We start from the raw sequence: 12,894 nt of genomic DNA on the forward strand, positions 1-12,894 counted from the left end.
ATGAAATTCTTAGGTGTGCTTATTTTAGGCTCCAAACAGATGTAATTAGTATATAAAGCATTAAAATGAATAATATGTGCCCATCCAGAAAACAGACACATTATTACTTGTGAAGAAAACAGGAGATGCATGTTTTCCTGCTATTACAGATCTATTTCAACAGGCATTCTGCATTAGCCTACTGTGCACACCAACTACTAAACATGAACTCCTAAAGAGACATAACTACAGCAGCATTTAAATCTTGCTATTATTACTAGTGGATCATTGGATGAATGTTCAAACTTCTACTGACTCTTAAAAAAAAAATCAGGTTTTACCCCTAAAATCAGTATTTTTTGTTGATAAAGAATGATGAGCAAGGAAGCGGATCAAAATGGGTTAGGCTCTACAGTTCACAAATACCAACGTTTCCAAGAAACATCAAGAAATACACGGGGCTACTGATTCCAGACTTGAGTCTTGGAGTAAGATGTTAGTTCGGGCACAGGCCTATCCAGCACACCAGGACAGGCATTGGTGCCTGCGGTCTACAACAAAGAGGCATGACGAACAGGCACTTTTTGTGCTAATCCTTAAAAGCAGCAGGATTCATCAAATGCAGTTTTAACTACCACAGTTACAGTGTTGGGCTTGAACTGTTTGAAAACCTTTCTAAACACAGTTTGGTAACAACTTTCTCCATAAGCAACTCTGGGGGGCACTTCCTATGAGCCCAGTCCACTATTCCTCAGCACCTGAGGACATGGGAGGCACCTGGGAATGCCTGGTGAAAACCTGGCAGGCTGCAAGTGCTTCCTCTACACAGAAGGAAGGAGCGTGTGTGTTCTCTCCTGTTGCCTCTCCACCGCTTCCCTCCTACGCCTTCTTGGCAGAAGGTTGGGAGGGTGGGAAGAGAAATCTTGGCTGTGCCATACGGTTTCCCTCTAGCTACCCAACCTTTTTGTCTGCAAATGACTCTATCTTTTGTCTCTGCTGCAGCTCAGGCTTTCCCAGCCAGCTGCATGATGAGCCTAACAAGTCTCTTCAGTTCTTCAGCTGTGCACAGTGCTCTGAGCAGCAGCCAGCAACACGCAGGGTGAGCTTCTGCTTTGCAGGGCAGTGACTTAGGAAAACCAGGATACAGAAGTAGATACACCTTTCTCATGTTTGGAAAGGGGTTTGTTTGTTGTTTTTTAATTATTATTATTTTTTTTAATTTCAGCTCCCAGAGTCAGAAATTTATCTGACAAAAATAAGTTTTACTTGCTCAAGAAAAACATACCCTTAGCATTCCCAGAAGCAAAACAATCAAAACTCCTCTGGAGGAAAGGGGAGGGGAACATGCAGAATTACCTCTGATAAGCCTTCTAAAAATCACAAGTTTCTCTAAAAGAAATACAAAAAAGCAAGCAGATCTCAATATTCTTTTTATCTAAATACTAGTGCCTAGACAGCTGAAAATGGGAGGTGAGTTTGTAAAGATGGGAGAGGAAAAGAGGTTCCATTTTTGTTTACATGTCAAAAGGTACAATTTAGAGGGAATTACGTTGTCCACTGAAAAGCAGTGTTCATAGAATAAAACACTATATTCCATTTAAATCCTTAGATACAGTTTGCAACTGTTGCAGTTAAACAGGTAAGTTTCGAATTTGCAACCCACTGTGACTTTGAAAATTCTTTCAGCCAAGCTAGTTCGTAGGAATGGTAGGTATATTTTAAAATCTCTAAATCTCAGTCAAACAGTTGCAAACAGTTTAGCAAATTCTTTATTAAAGTGCATTGCTCTTTGCACTTGCAGACTTCAAGCTATGGCAGACTGAGTGCTTGTTTTAAAGGGATAAATGAAGAAGCATCTCAGCTTGCTCACTGTAATTCAGTTCTCAGAATAAATCCAGAAAGAAATTTTTCATGACTATCCTTTGCAAACCCATTATTATACTGCAGATGGAACTACAGAGCAATAAATTATATAGAATCATAGAATCGCTAAGGTTGGAAAAGACCCACAGGATCATCCAGTCCAACCATTCGCCCTTCACCAATGGTTCTCGCTAAACCATGTCCCTCAACACAACATCCAAAGGCTCTTTGAACACCACCAGGCTCGGTGACTCCACCACCTCTCTGCGCAGCCCATTCCAGTGCCTGACCACCCTTTCAGAGAAGTAGTATTTCCTAACGTCCAGCCTGAATCTTCCCTGGCGCAACTTGAAGCCATTCCCTCTAGTCCTAAATATATGTAAATATATGTATATATATACACACTTTCCTAATTGTCACATACATTATATAGAGTACAAATGGCAAAAGCGTGGTCAGGAGGAATGAGCTATACTAAAAGCTTTGTGTCGCAATCTCCTCAGATCTGAGGGTGCACAGGTGTACTGCGGATATGCTGAGCCACCTGGTCACATAGCAGAGCAAAATGGAAATACAGTTACACCCAAAGAGAGAGCTCAGCTGGCTGCCAAGGTCCTGAAAACCATTCCAGCACATTGTGCAAGTGTGGAAGTGGTACAAGAGCATGATGCAAAGCAGTGTGCAGATCGCTGTAAAATAGCCTAGCATGGGGGCCAGAAACAGAGTCCTGGTGATTCAAACACCAACTTAACAGGACTGTACTTACCAAGGGAAAAGAGAAGGAGGAGTATGCCCTTTAGGAAGAAGGTGGAAAAGTGCCTGGTGCCTTCCTAAGGGTTACATAGGAGCATGAGCAACAACAGTAAGATGTTGAAATGCTAGCTAGGTTTTTGGCAGGATGATACGCCAGGTGGGGTAGATAAAGGATGGCCACTGATAACAGTGACCTGCCTAGTTCATGCTCCCACATCACCAATACTAGACTTATTTTGCTTGTCCACATTTGATCACTGATGACTTTCAGCTCTGCAAGGCACACTGCCTTGCCTGCTCAGTGTTGAAACAGCGTATTATCTCGTTCCTGCACAGCAGAGCAGAGTGCCAGTTTAACAGACCTCATGTGTTGTCATTGCCTGGTGATAGACTGTAGATGATTCAGTGCTTCAGTTCTGAAGAACTTGGCACTAATAAACATTTTGGACAAATGCTCGTGTCACTGCCTTTTCAGCAGTCACCAACGATCCCAACAGAAACTCACTTTTGCTGTTTGTATCTTCATAACTTCTTCACAGTATCACACAGGGCATGTAACAGCTAAGATGAAATTCAATTTCAAACATAGCTCAGAAGAAAGACAGGCCTAATGTGAGGTCGGACACAGCTTTTCTATAATTCTCCTGCTTCAAGGTAGACATGTTTAAGTTTTTGGAAGCAGACTCAGTACATCCACTGCTATCTTGAATGACAGTCTTAGAATACAAGGGACATTTTTCTCACACCAGTACTCCAGAAGTCACGTTACTCCTATGAAAATACTGAGTAACTCTATGCCATCATCCCTCCTGCCTTTTATACTTCTCTAAGGCCCACGTTAGCTCTCAGCTGTAGGTCTGTACACCTGCAATCAACCACAGCTTATTTAATCTCGTGCTACAGCTCAAAATAAAAGTCCTCACCAAAAAGCCACAGAAATACAAGACAAGGTTGTTCTCAAGGCTTCTCACGATCAGCCAGAAGAACTGGATATTATTTTTAGGAAATAAGAGAGTTGGTGTCTTAAGCCAGACTGCAAATAACAAAATTAAACCCTTTTAAAGTTAATACAGAAGTGAATTTGTGGTTCATATGGGGATAAGAGGTATAATGAGCTGGGAATATGGAAAAAAGTTGAACGACAAGGAAATTGCAATGATGCCATCAGTCTAGTCAGCAGAACAGTATTTTATTAGGCAGAGAAGTAATTGTTGAGCAATATTCAGAGAGCTCCTTTCGTGGATAGCTGAGAACCTCTCTTGTGCTTTAGTTACCCCTAAATTTCAAGAGTTTTTGGAAGATAGAAGGAGGAACATGTCTTCAGTGAGCTGTGTGACAAAGCCAAATAATAATAATCAGATAGTTCTATAATGCACCTGGTATCCAAGCTTTTTTCTTTTGGGACTTCTCAGAATTTTGATCTCTGTCTACATAGTACTGTAGGCATGCCTGTGCACGTGTAACTGGCTGCTGGATTCTCCTGCCTTCGTTATCAACAAATGCAGTTGAATTGAGGGCACCTTGCAATTTTTTTTTTCTGTGAAAGAACCACAGTGTAGCATCCAGAACATTTCTGCTGCAGTGTTATCTATGCTTGCTGTGTCATGATAAATCTAGGCAAAATGATTCTTAACCAAAAGCACATACCATTATGGATACTCTTAAATCAGTAATTCTTGACTTCTTTGTATATCTCACATCAATCATACTGGACAGAAAGTTCTACCATGCATGGCTTAATTTTGTGTTGGTGCAATTTTCACAACAGTTCTAACCAGAAACATAAAATAAATCAGAATTACATCAAGATCCCATTGGTAGATTCCTAGAGAAGTGCAACAAAATATGTAAACAGGAGTGTTCAGAAGACAGTAGACTCCTGTTTACATATTTAGTCTTGATATCTTTCCTATCTGCTATGGATTTCATCTATAAAGAGATGTTTGTTTTTACTTTGTTATTGGTATTCTTTAGTTTCATCTTTTCCATGTCTCCCCACTCGTATCCCTCTTGTCCCCTTTCTCTCTCTTATCTAGGCCTTGACAAAGCACAGATACAGATAAAGGAATGGAAATGCAGCCATCAAAGCTCAAAAGCAGAAGTGCCTGATGTACAGATTCACACTGTGTTTACCTTTAACTTCTCTTTAAGGTAGACATGATATCTGAGTTCCGTCAGCCAGTAAATCATCACCAACGTTCATTTACAACTACAGGTGGCTGTCCACTCCTGATTCAGCATTCCTACTGTTATGCTGGTACACATGTGCTATGAAAAGTAAATTGCTTGTATAGGGGCTTTGCTGCCTCTGTAGGTTTCAGTGTCAAAAGCTTAGAAATATGTACAGCAAAAGACAGTACTAGGAGTTATTTAAGCTGAAAGAATTAAGCAAATTGTAGTTCAGTCCTCCACTGATACTTAGTCCTGTTCCTTAGGGAGAGTTGGCCAATGTGTGGGCTCATGCCAGCAGGTGGTATTACATAATGGCTGTTAGGGCATGCTGGGGCCAGTTTTGCCTTGTCTACGCAGTACTGAGCATCCCTTTCCGTCAGATATACTCAACAGTAATCAACACTGCTATTACATCTCTGTCGACTTTAGTCTTAGACATCCTCTTAATGGAAAGCCTACTGACAGAAGTTATACTCCCTGCAATCCTTTGTGGGTTTTCACATTTTACCAGATCATTTAAGGTTACTGCTTTATGACACTACTCACTAAATACTGAGGACAAGTGATTTAAGATATAATGGCTTCTCAGAACACAAATGTCTGTGGGAGACATCGCTGTGACTTAAGTGGTCAGCTTTTAAATTCAGTCCCAGTTATGTACTTTCTGGCTCCCATGATGACTTCAGTACTATTTACACTTTGCTTGTAATTGGTTAGTGTGTTGTTGGTTTTTAATTATGAATTGCATATTTATCAACTAAGTCATTCTGAAAGAATATTTCAGTATTAATCATCTAAAACTATTGCAAAATATAGCATGATTCAGAGCTAAGCATCCTATAAAAACTTTAAAAGTTTAAAGTACAGACAGAGTAAATTAAATATTTGCTAAGTGTAGCATAAATCCTTTGTCAACCATATAAGAAATGCTGGCAGGGCCAGGGCAAAATGAGGCACTCGTTTTCCCTTCCCACATCTCTCCACCTTACTCAACTGGTTTGGTTTGGAAACTCAATTCCTTTATTTTTTTTTTTTAACCATGAATTTCAAAGCAAAGACTTCAGTGCTCTTTTCCTATTAACATCACCTTCTTGCCCAAACCACAGCATGGTTGCAGCCTAAGAATAGGTACAAATTGCATAGATAGGATAAAAGAAAAAAACAACTTAGATAAACTATTATAACTTTCTCATGTTTTCCTAGACATTTTTGACCACAATAAAGAATTACTGTGCTTAGCAGCCAGCACAATAACATCCTATTAAAATCCATATTAAAAGCCACACAGACAATGAATAATGTAGCTGCTCTAAGTTTTGTTAAAGAACTCTCACGTGATCCATGCTTTACCATATTTGATCTTTTTTTTTTATTATTATTCTTTCTGTATACTGATCTCTTCAATTCACACAAATACATCTGGAGAGTGATCCCGAATCTATGGCTCATGGATAACACCCTCCAAACTGTAATAAAGTCATATATACATTTAGAAGTACATTTATATATGCATATATGTAAATACATTTTTCTATCTATCCTAGTCTATAAAAATCTCTCTATTTCTATATTTTTGGTTCACTTTAAGCATAGAAATTTATTTCTCCAGGTTTCCTGTAAATGAGTGGATTGGAGGCCGGTGACTGTCACGGGAAGATCTGGCTGTTTACAGAGGTTAACAGAGGATAAAAGTTATACTTTAAAATTTTAAATATGGGAGGCTACGCTTTTCTCTGCAGGAATGACACTGGAGAGCAATGTCATTAAAAAGTAGCCCTACTGGAGTGACCACAAGCATGACTAATTGAAAAGAGAGCAAGTAAATTCCAACTTTTTGTTGAAGAATATCATGTGGGGATTATCAAGGGATTTTGCACCTATCTGCCAAGTAACAGGGGTAGTTCCTAGTGGAACAGAAAGAGGAAAATGATTCAATTTGTTAAGCCTGCGAGGCACAAAGTGTCATTACTTCAGGGAAACAAGTCACACGTGGGAGGAAGGTGGCTCGAAGCATTACGTAGCAGCAGTGAATAATCTGCACTGAACAAGGCCTACAACCCAAATTTAGAGGCCCTTCTCTACTGACCACACTAGAAATAATAGGAGTTTTACCAGACAGAGAACACAACAGTTACTTTGAAGGAGGAAAAAAAAAGTACATTCCTTTACACAGCAGTTGAACATAAACAGAATTAAGCTGATAGAAACTCCAGCAAGAATTCTGATGTCCAGTAAAACACTGAAAACACTTTTTTCCCCTGTTTTATTTTGTTGTTCGGTTTTGTTTGTTTGTTTGTTTTCTGGTAATATAATTTTGTCCTGCAACACTTACTCAGCTAGAAAGGTATAGCTTAATCCAAACAGCTGAGGACTTAAAAGAGAACAAAACAAAATCAAGAACATGCCCATCACCACCCCCCAATCTCCACTTAAATAACTGCTTTGTTGTGCCTACCCTTCTACTCCAAGGAAAAAAATCCGAAAATGCCATATAATTTCCTCTCCCCTTTTCCTGAGTCTTTGCACAAAGCAGGTTAGTGCTTTCCTGGACTTTTTATTTTCTTTCACCTGAGAAAACATACAACAGCAAACACTCCTAGCTCCTGCATTACTCGCTTTCTAGGACTTCAGTTATAGGGATTTGTTCAGTTTGTTTTTTTTCTAGGCTGAGGAAGGATTCCTTTTCTTCTTTCTGTCTTGGGAGAAGAACGGTTAACCACTGAAAGGCCATATCTTCTGAAAACTGTGGTGAACCTTAAGGCAAAGACTTGTTCTCCTCAGGGCAGGCTCCTCTCACCCATCCACAAGCTGATAATTTTGTTTAGTGGTTCACCTGTTTTCACCCTCGGTACTGGAAGATTATGAAGTGTCAGTACAAAATGCTTTGTATCCACAGTTTAAAACATCACCCTGGCAGGTGATTTTGCAATCCTCCGAGATCCCAAATATACTGAGCGTTTTGATATTTCTTGAGAAAATAAAGCACTGTAAGAAGAACCACATTGAGGACCTAGGCTTGATGTTTTGCTAGCATTACTCTGAGCAAAGCAGAAATGAAATTGAAGAAGCAGATGAGAAATGGTAAGTTGAAAACATCCTAGATATTGACCAGCTATGAGTTAAGATGAAAAGATGAAAGATGAGTTAAAGAGCAAGGAAACTTTCAGATCTGCGTATCTGTTGTCTCAGGAGCATGGCAACAGCAGTGATAGAATAAAGTCATTTAATCCAGCAATTTGACACAGAATCAAAATGGGCTTCCATAGCCACACCTGGGTGTTAGAAGTACTCCACCCAGTTTCCTTAGTTAAATATTCATGTCATAGGACTGAATCTTTGTGTGAAAGGCAGTGACTGTATTCCGGTAGCAAGTAGGTGTGAGAACTCTTATCTAGACGGAGAATCCTGAGAAACCTTTAGACAGATATCTGGTTATATGTCTCAAAAACTGACTAATCAACACCTTGATGTAAGAGGAGAGACAGCATTAGAGCACAGATATCTGACTGTTAGAAAAAAAATGGGATTTTAAAAAGTCCAGATGTTTTGTAATCATTGTCCTAGTGAAGAGGAAATGTATACATAAGGAAGGATTAAGAACATTCTATTCATTCACTCATTTTACTATCAGTAGAAGCCAATCTAAATTTAAAATTGGCCTTTACAGGAGCAAATATCTTTCAGCCTAACTATACTGAAACCTATCAGATTAAAGTCTATTTGTCTGTAGCTATGTAATTTAAGGTCATTTGAGTTTGCCATGTTGCAGGTAAGACTCCTCAACTTGTATTGACACCCATTTTATTCCTATTGAAAGTGTACAACTGCAAAATGCATGTTTATCTGTTATTTGATCCTCAGATTATTATTTTTTTGAAGAGAGCTGAATGCAGTGAACTCTCAGGTAGTTGTTTCTTCATCAATAGTAAAAGCACTGGTCACATTGCTATACTAATTTAAACAGTTTGAAAAATATTAAAAATGATCATAAATTTATGGCCATGGCGATCTGCTTCAAGGGATATAGGCTATGTGACAGATCAAATCATCTTCAAGGCAGTTCTGCACAGACATATTCAATATAAACAGGAAACTAATCAAGTTGTTTTCGTTCATTTACAAACAAATTCATAAACACAAATTCCTCTTATGTAGCTCCTCTGAGAATAACTAGATTGTGCAAACATAACCAAGGACAGAATGCATCGTGTGGAAAAATGAAAAGGAATTGAGTTTTATAAATCTAGTGATAGAATACTTTGCAGAACTGACATCTAGAAATGTTTTTTTTTCAGTGTTTAATAGCGTTACCAAAATCCTATTTGCAAAAATACCAGAAGTTATTTTATATTTTAAAAATGAATATTTTGCATATTAAATAGGCTAGAAAAATAAAGAAAATGAAATATATTTTAATTTTTTATCATTTATTACTTTCTCATAGATCTAGTTGCCCCAGTGAAGATACGCAATTTACCTATTTGCTAAGTACATTTACAAAAAACTCTCAATGATTTTTATATAGCTGTACAAAAACATAAGGCTATAATAAAACAAAGTGATAAATGCCAGACAGATTTGCAAAGAGAAAAGTGGAAATCTTTGAACAAAACTAGGAATACATCTGAATCAGCACAAAAGGCATTTGATGAGAGAATACTATTGATACAGAAGGATGTCACTTTTTTCCAAAAACAGTGTGATGAAAGAAAACATTTTTGCTTTGTAATTCGTGCAGCACAACATTTACTCACTGAATAACACTATCAAGCAAGTGAACTTCAACATTTTTTAAATTTTCTTCTTCTTTACTAGCACTATTTATGAAAGCCAAGTGAAAAGGAGAAACAAGTTGCATTGTATATCAAGAAGAGCTGCTCTGAAGCACTAGAATGGGTAAGATGAAGATTTGTTAAACAACTCTGGAAGAAGATGAAAGGAGAAACCAGGGTATGCTATAATAGAAGTCTATTATACACTAGTTAATTGAGTGGAGGGAAGACTGTTTTTGATCAAGGAAGGGAAGCATCCAAAAGGACAGAACCTGACGGCTTTAATTACTTCTTGGAATTATTTCTTTTTTCCTGTTGGAAAAGAAATACAAGACAGAGACAGTCCAACAAGTTCTTGGAATATGCTGGGGACAGCTTTTTCTTCAGAAGGTGAGGAAAACTATTAAGGGAGTGGCTATTTTAGATCCTCTTAGTAGGCATGAACTGGCTGAGAGTGGAAGGGGATTTAGGTGAAAGTGAATTCTGTCATATAGTGATCACTATTACTGAAAGAGAAAACAGCAATGTATTTACATATACACTTTTTTTTTTCTTTCAGAAAACAAAACTAAATATTAGCAAGTTCCAGAGACTGATAAGCAAGGTTTCTCAAGAAGACAGTTTAATTAATAAAAGAATGCAGGAGAGCTTGTCTGTTTTAGTCATTGCTAGAGTCAGCTCTTAATTATCTGAGGCAAAGGGAAAAAACTAAATTAGACAAAAAAGAAAACAAAGAAAAAAAAGGAGTAATAAAAACTGATACAAACTTTATAAATTAGTCTACGAGACTCTATTCAGTACATTCACCTTTAAAGGGCTTGTGAATAGATTTCTGTAGAGAGGAGAGCAACAGAGAGGAGTCTGATGCAAACAGCTCATGTTCTGCGTCATGCAGTTTTCTACTGCTCTCCCACAAGAAGTGCTGAGGGAAGACAGAGCTTCATTAAAGCCCAATCCCCATAATCTATCTGTCATCATCAGGTGACTACATTATTATATACTATACCGGATTATCCTAAAACAAAAGAAACTGCTGAATTCTCTCTCCTTTCACTCTCCTTCTCCCCTCCATCTCTCCCTAATTCCTATGAAAAATAAAATTAATTTCCTTGTTTTTTTTTCTTAAATGTACTTATCAGATGATCAGCCCTTTGCAAGAATTCTTTGCAAATAATTAATATACAAAGCTACGAGAACAGCAGTTTGCTCTGTTAGAAGCTAAGTCCTAAGCTGGCTTCCACGGCCCATTAAAATACTTCAGCATTTTGCAGTTTCATAACTGCAAAGAATGGAGCTCTGTTTGTAGGTGTGTTTCTACAGTACCAATGGAACCGAGATGCTGAATGAGACCACAAGGGATGTTTGGGGTTTACATCATTTGTCTATTCAATTAAGACCAATGAGTCTTTTCCAAAGGCTTCATATAGAAATTAGTAGATAAGATTTCCGGGTTTGACCAGACTAGACGAGACATTTGTTTGTTTTAAAGACAGAATACTTTAGGTCCTCATCAAATATATTCAGATGAATATTAGTTCCACAAGCAACAACAACAAAAAAAAAAAACAGCTTTTGTAATTACTGCACTTTTGTTAACATGAAAAAGAAGTATTTTTCTCTTCACAGAAAGATTAAAATAAAGACAAGAATGGTATTGCACAACATTGTCTGCAATCTGAAATGAAGTTCTCACATTAGAGCAGAAACAATTAGCATTTTCTCTAGCTTGCTTCCGTGAAACAGTACTGCTGCCAAGAAAATGAGTAACACTACACGAACTAAATGAACTTCAGAAAATTAACGCATAGCCCTTTTTCTTTCTCTGGAATAATACTTTCACAGAAAACAGTGGAGGTTAAGTGAGAAACCATGGAGCTGTAACTGCTGTTCGTTTATCATTTTGGCTTATGTATATTTTATAATCGAAAGGAAAAAGCCATATGGTTTGTGAGAACATGTGGAAGATCTCCTCCAGCCATTTCCTTTGTTGGCTGTTCATGTCAGCTTATAGCAATTATGTACCTTCTTTATTTCCGCATATGACATTTATTTGAAAAATTTCCAGTACTTCAACTACACTTCTTTTAAAGGAAGATTACGTACAATTATAACTTGTATTAAATTCTGTTTTCAGATTAGTCGTCCTCTTCATTATATATATACTTATATACATATATCTATATGTACATGTTTTTTGTAAACGTAGATACTCAGTTTTCTCTTACCTTCCTAAGTGCTGCTGGTAACGAGGCGGTAGACATTGATATTGATGGAAGAACGTAAGAGTGTGGACAGATTACTGATGGTAGTTGGCTCTCTTGAACAGTATAGCGTGTGCCTGATATATCGTAGTACCTAAAAGGAGAGTAAATATTGTCTAATTAATACATCCTAGTGAAATAAAGTCTGAGCTAATATCCGCTGTATTTCTTGACAACTCTTTTCTCCTGTTGTACTGGTTCCAGGCTTCAAATACTTATAAATCATACAGCTTTTTTTAAGCCAAACTACTCACTACTCTTAGATATCAATTCATCCCAGCTGCTTCAGCTATCTGTAACCCTGACTTGTCAGCTCTTTCCTGATACCAAAACAAATGAAAATGATTACAATATTCAGCAAGATAACCACATCAGAGCCACAAGCGAAGAAAAGCACTCTTATTATCTTATGACACTCCATCTCTACAGACAACAGCAGATTACAACATTTGGGGCTTATTGTTCCACATTACATCACATGCTGCTCACCTTCCTTCCTTAAGCTGTCTCAATAAAGTATCAGCTGAATTAACAAAATAGAAGGTCATTTATTGGGAAGATACTGTCACAGTGACAATGGATACAATCTTTGCAATAACCCATACATTTTGCTTACGTTTTTTTGCAGTGTCAATTTTGAATTTTGGAATCCAAAGAATGTGGAAAAGTTCACACGGTTTCTTCATAAGTGAGAAACAACACAGTAGAAAACAATGGACAACTTGTATCATCCCTTTCATTTTGCTGCCTGAAGAACCGAAGTAATGAAGTAGCAAAGAACCAAAGAATTCGATGAAGATATAACTTAATTAAACGGCTTGATTAAAAATGACATTTTGTATACTTAATCCTTCAGATGATCCAACAGTTAGTTAAAATTCAGCTTTTTTTAATCAATGTATTTTGGTATCTTCATTTCCAATTTGGACTGCATTTTTCTTAAGTTCATAAGATAACTCAGGTTGGAAGGGATCCCAGGAGGTCTCTGGGCCAACCTGCTGCAGAAACAAAAGGAGCTGCGGGATAAGACCAAGTTGCTCAGCTCTTTAACCAGTCAAATCTGAAGACAAAAGCACAGAGACATCACCTCTCCG

The 12,894-nt window shown here is 37.7% G+C and overlaps 1 protein-coding gene across 3 annotated transcripts in view; it reads right to left on the bottom strand.

The window, feature by feature from the left end:
* The window catches only part of AIM1 (absent in melanoma 1), a 96,196-nt gene that overhangs the window by 53,576 nt on the left and 29,726 nt on the right, over positions 1-12,894 (bottom strand). For all 3 annotated transcript variants that reach the window (XM_419809.8, XM_004940348.5, XM_046939150.1), the window contains exon 2: positions 11,765-11,894. In XM_419809.8, coding sequence (XP_419809.7) covers positions 11,765-11,800 — 36 coding nt within the window. In that variant the 5' untranslated portion in view covers positions 11,801-11,894. The remainder of the gene's footprint in view (positions 1-11,764; positions 11,895-12,894) is intronic.

The sequence above is a fragment of the Gallus gallus genome, chromosome 3 (genome assembly GCF_016699485.2).
Source record: "Gallus gallus isolate bGalGal1 chromosome 3, bGalGal1.mat.broiler.GRCg7b, whole genome shotgun sequence".
Classification (NCBI taxonomy): Eukaryota; Metazoa; Chordata; class Aves; order Galliformes; family Phasianidae; genus Gallus; species Gallus gallus.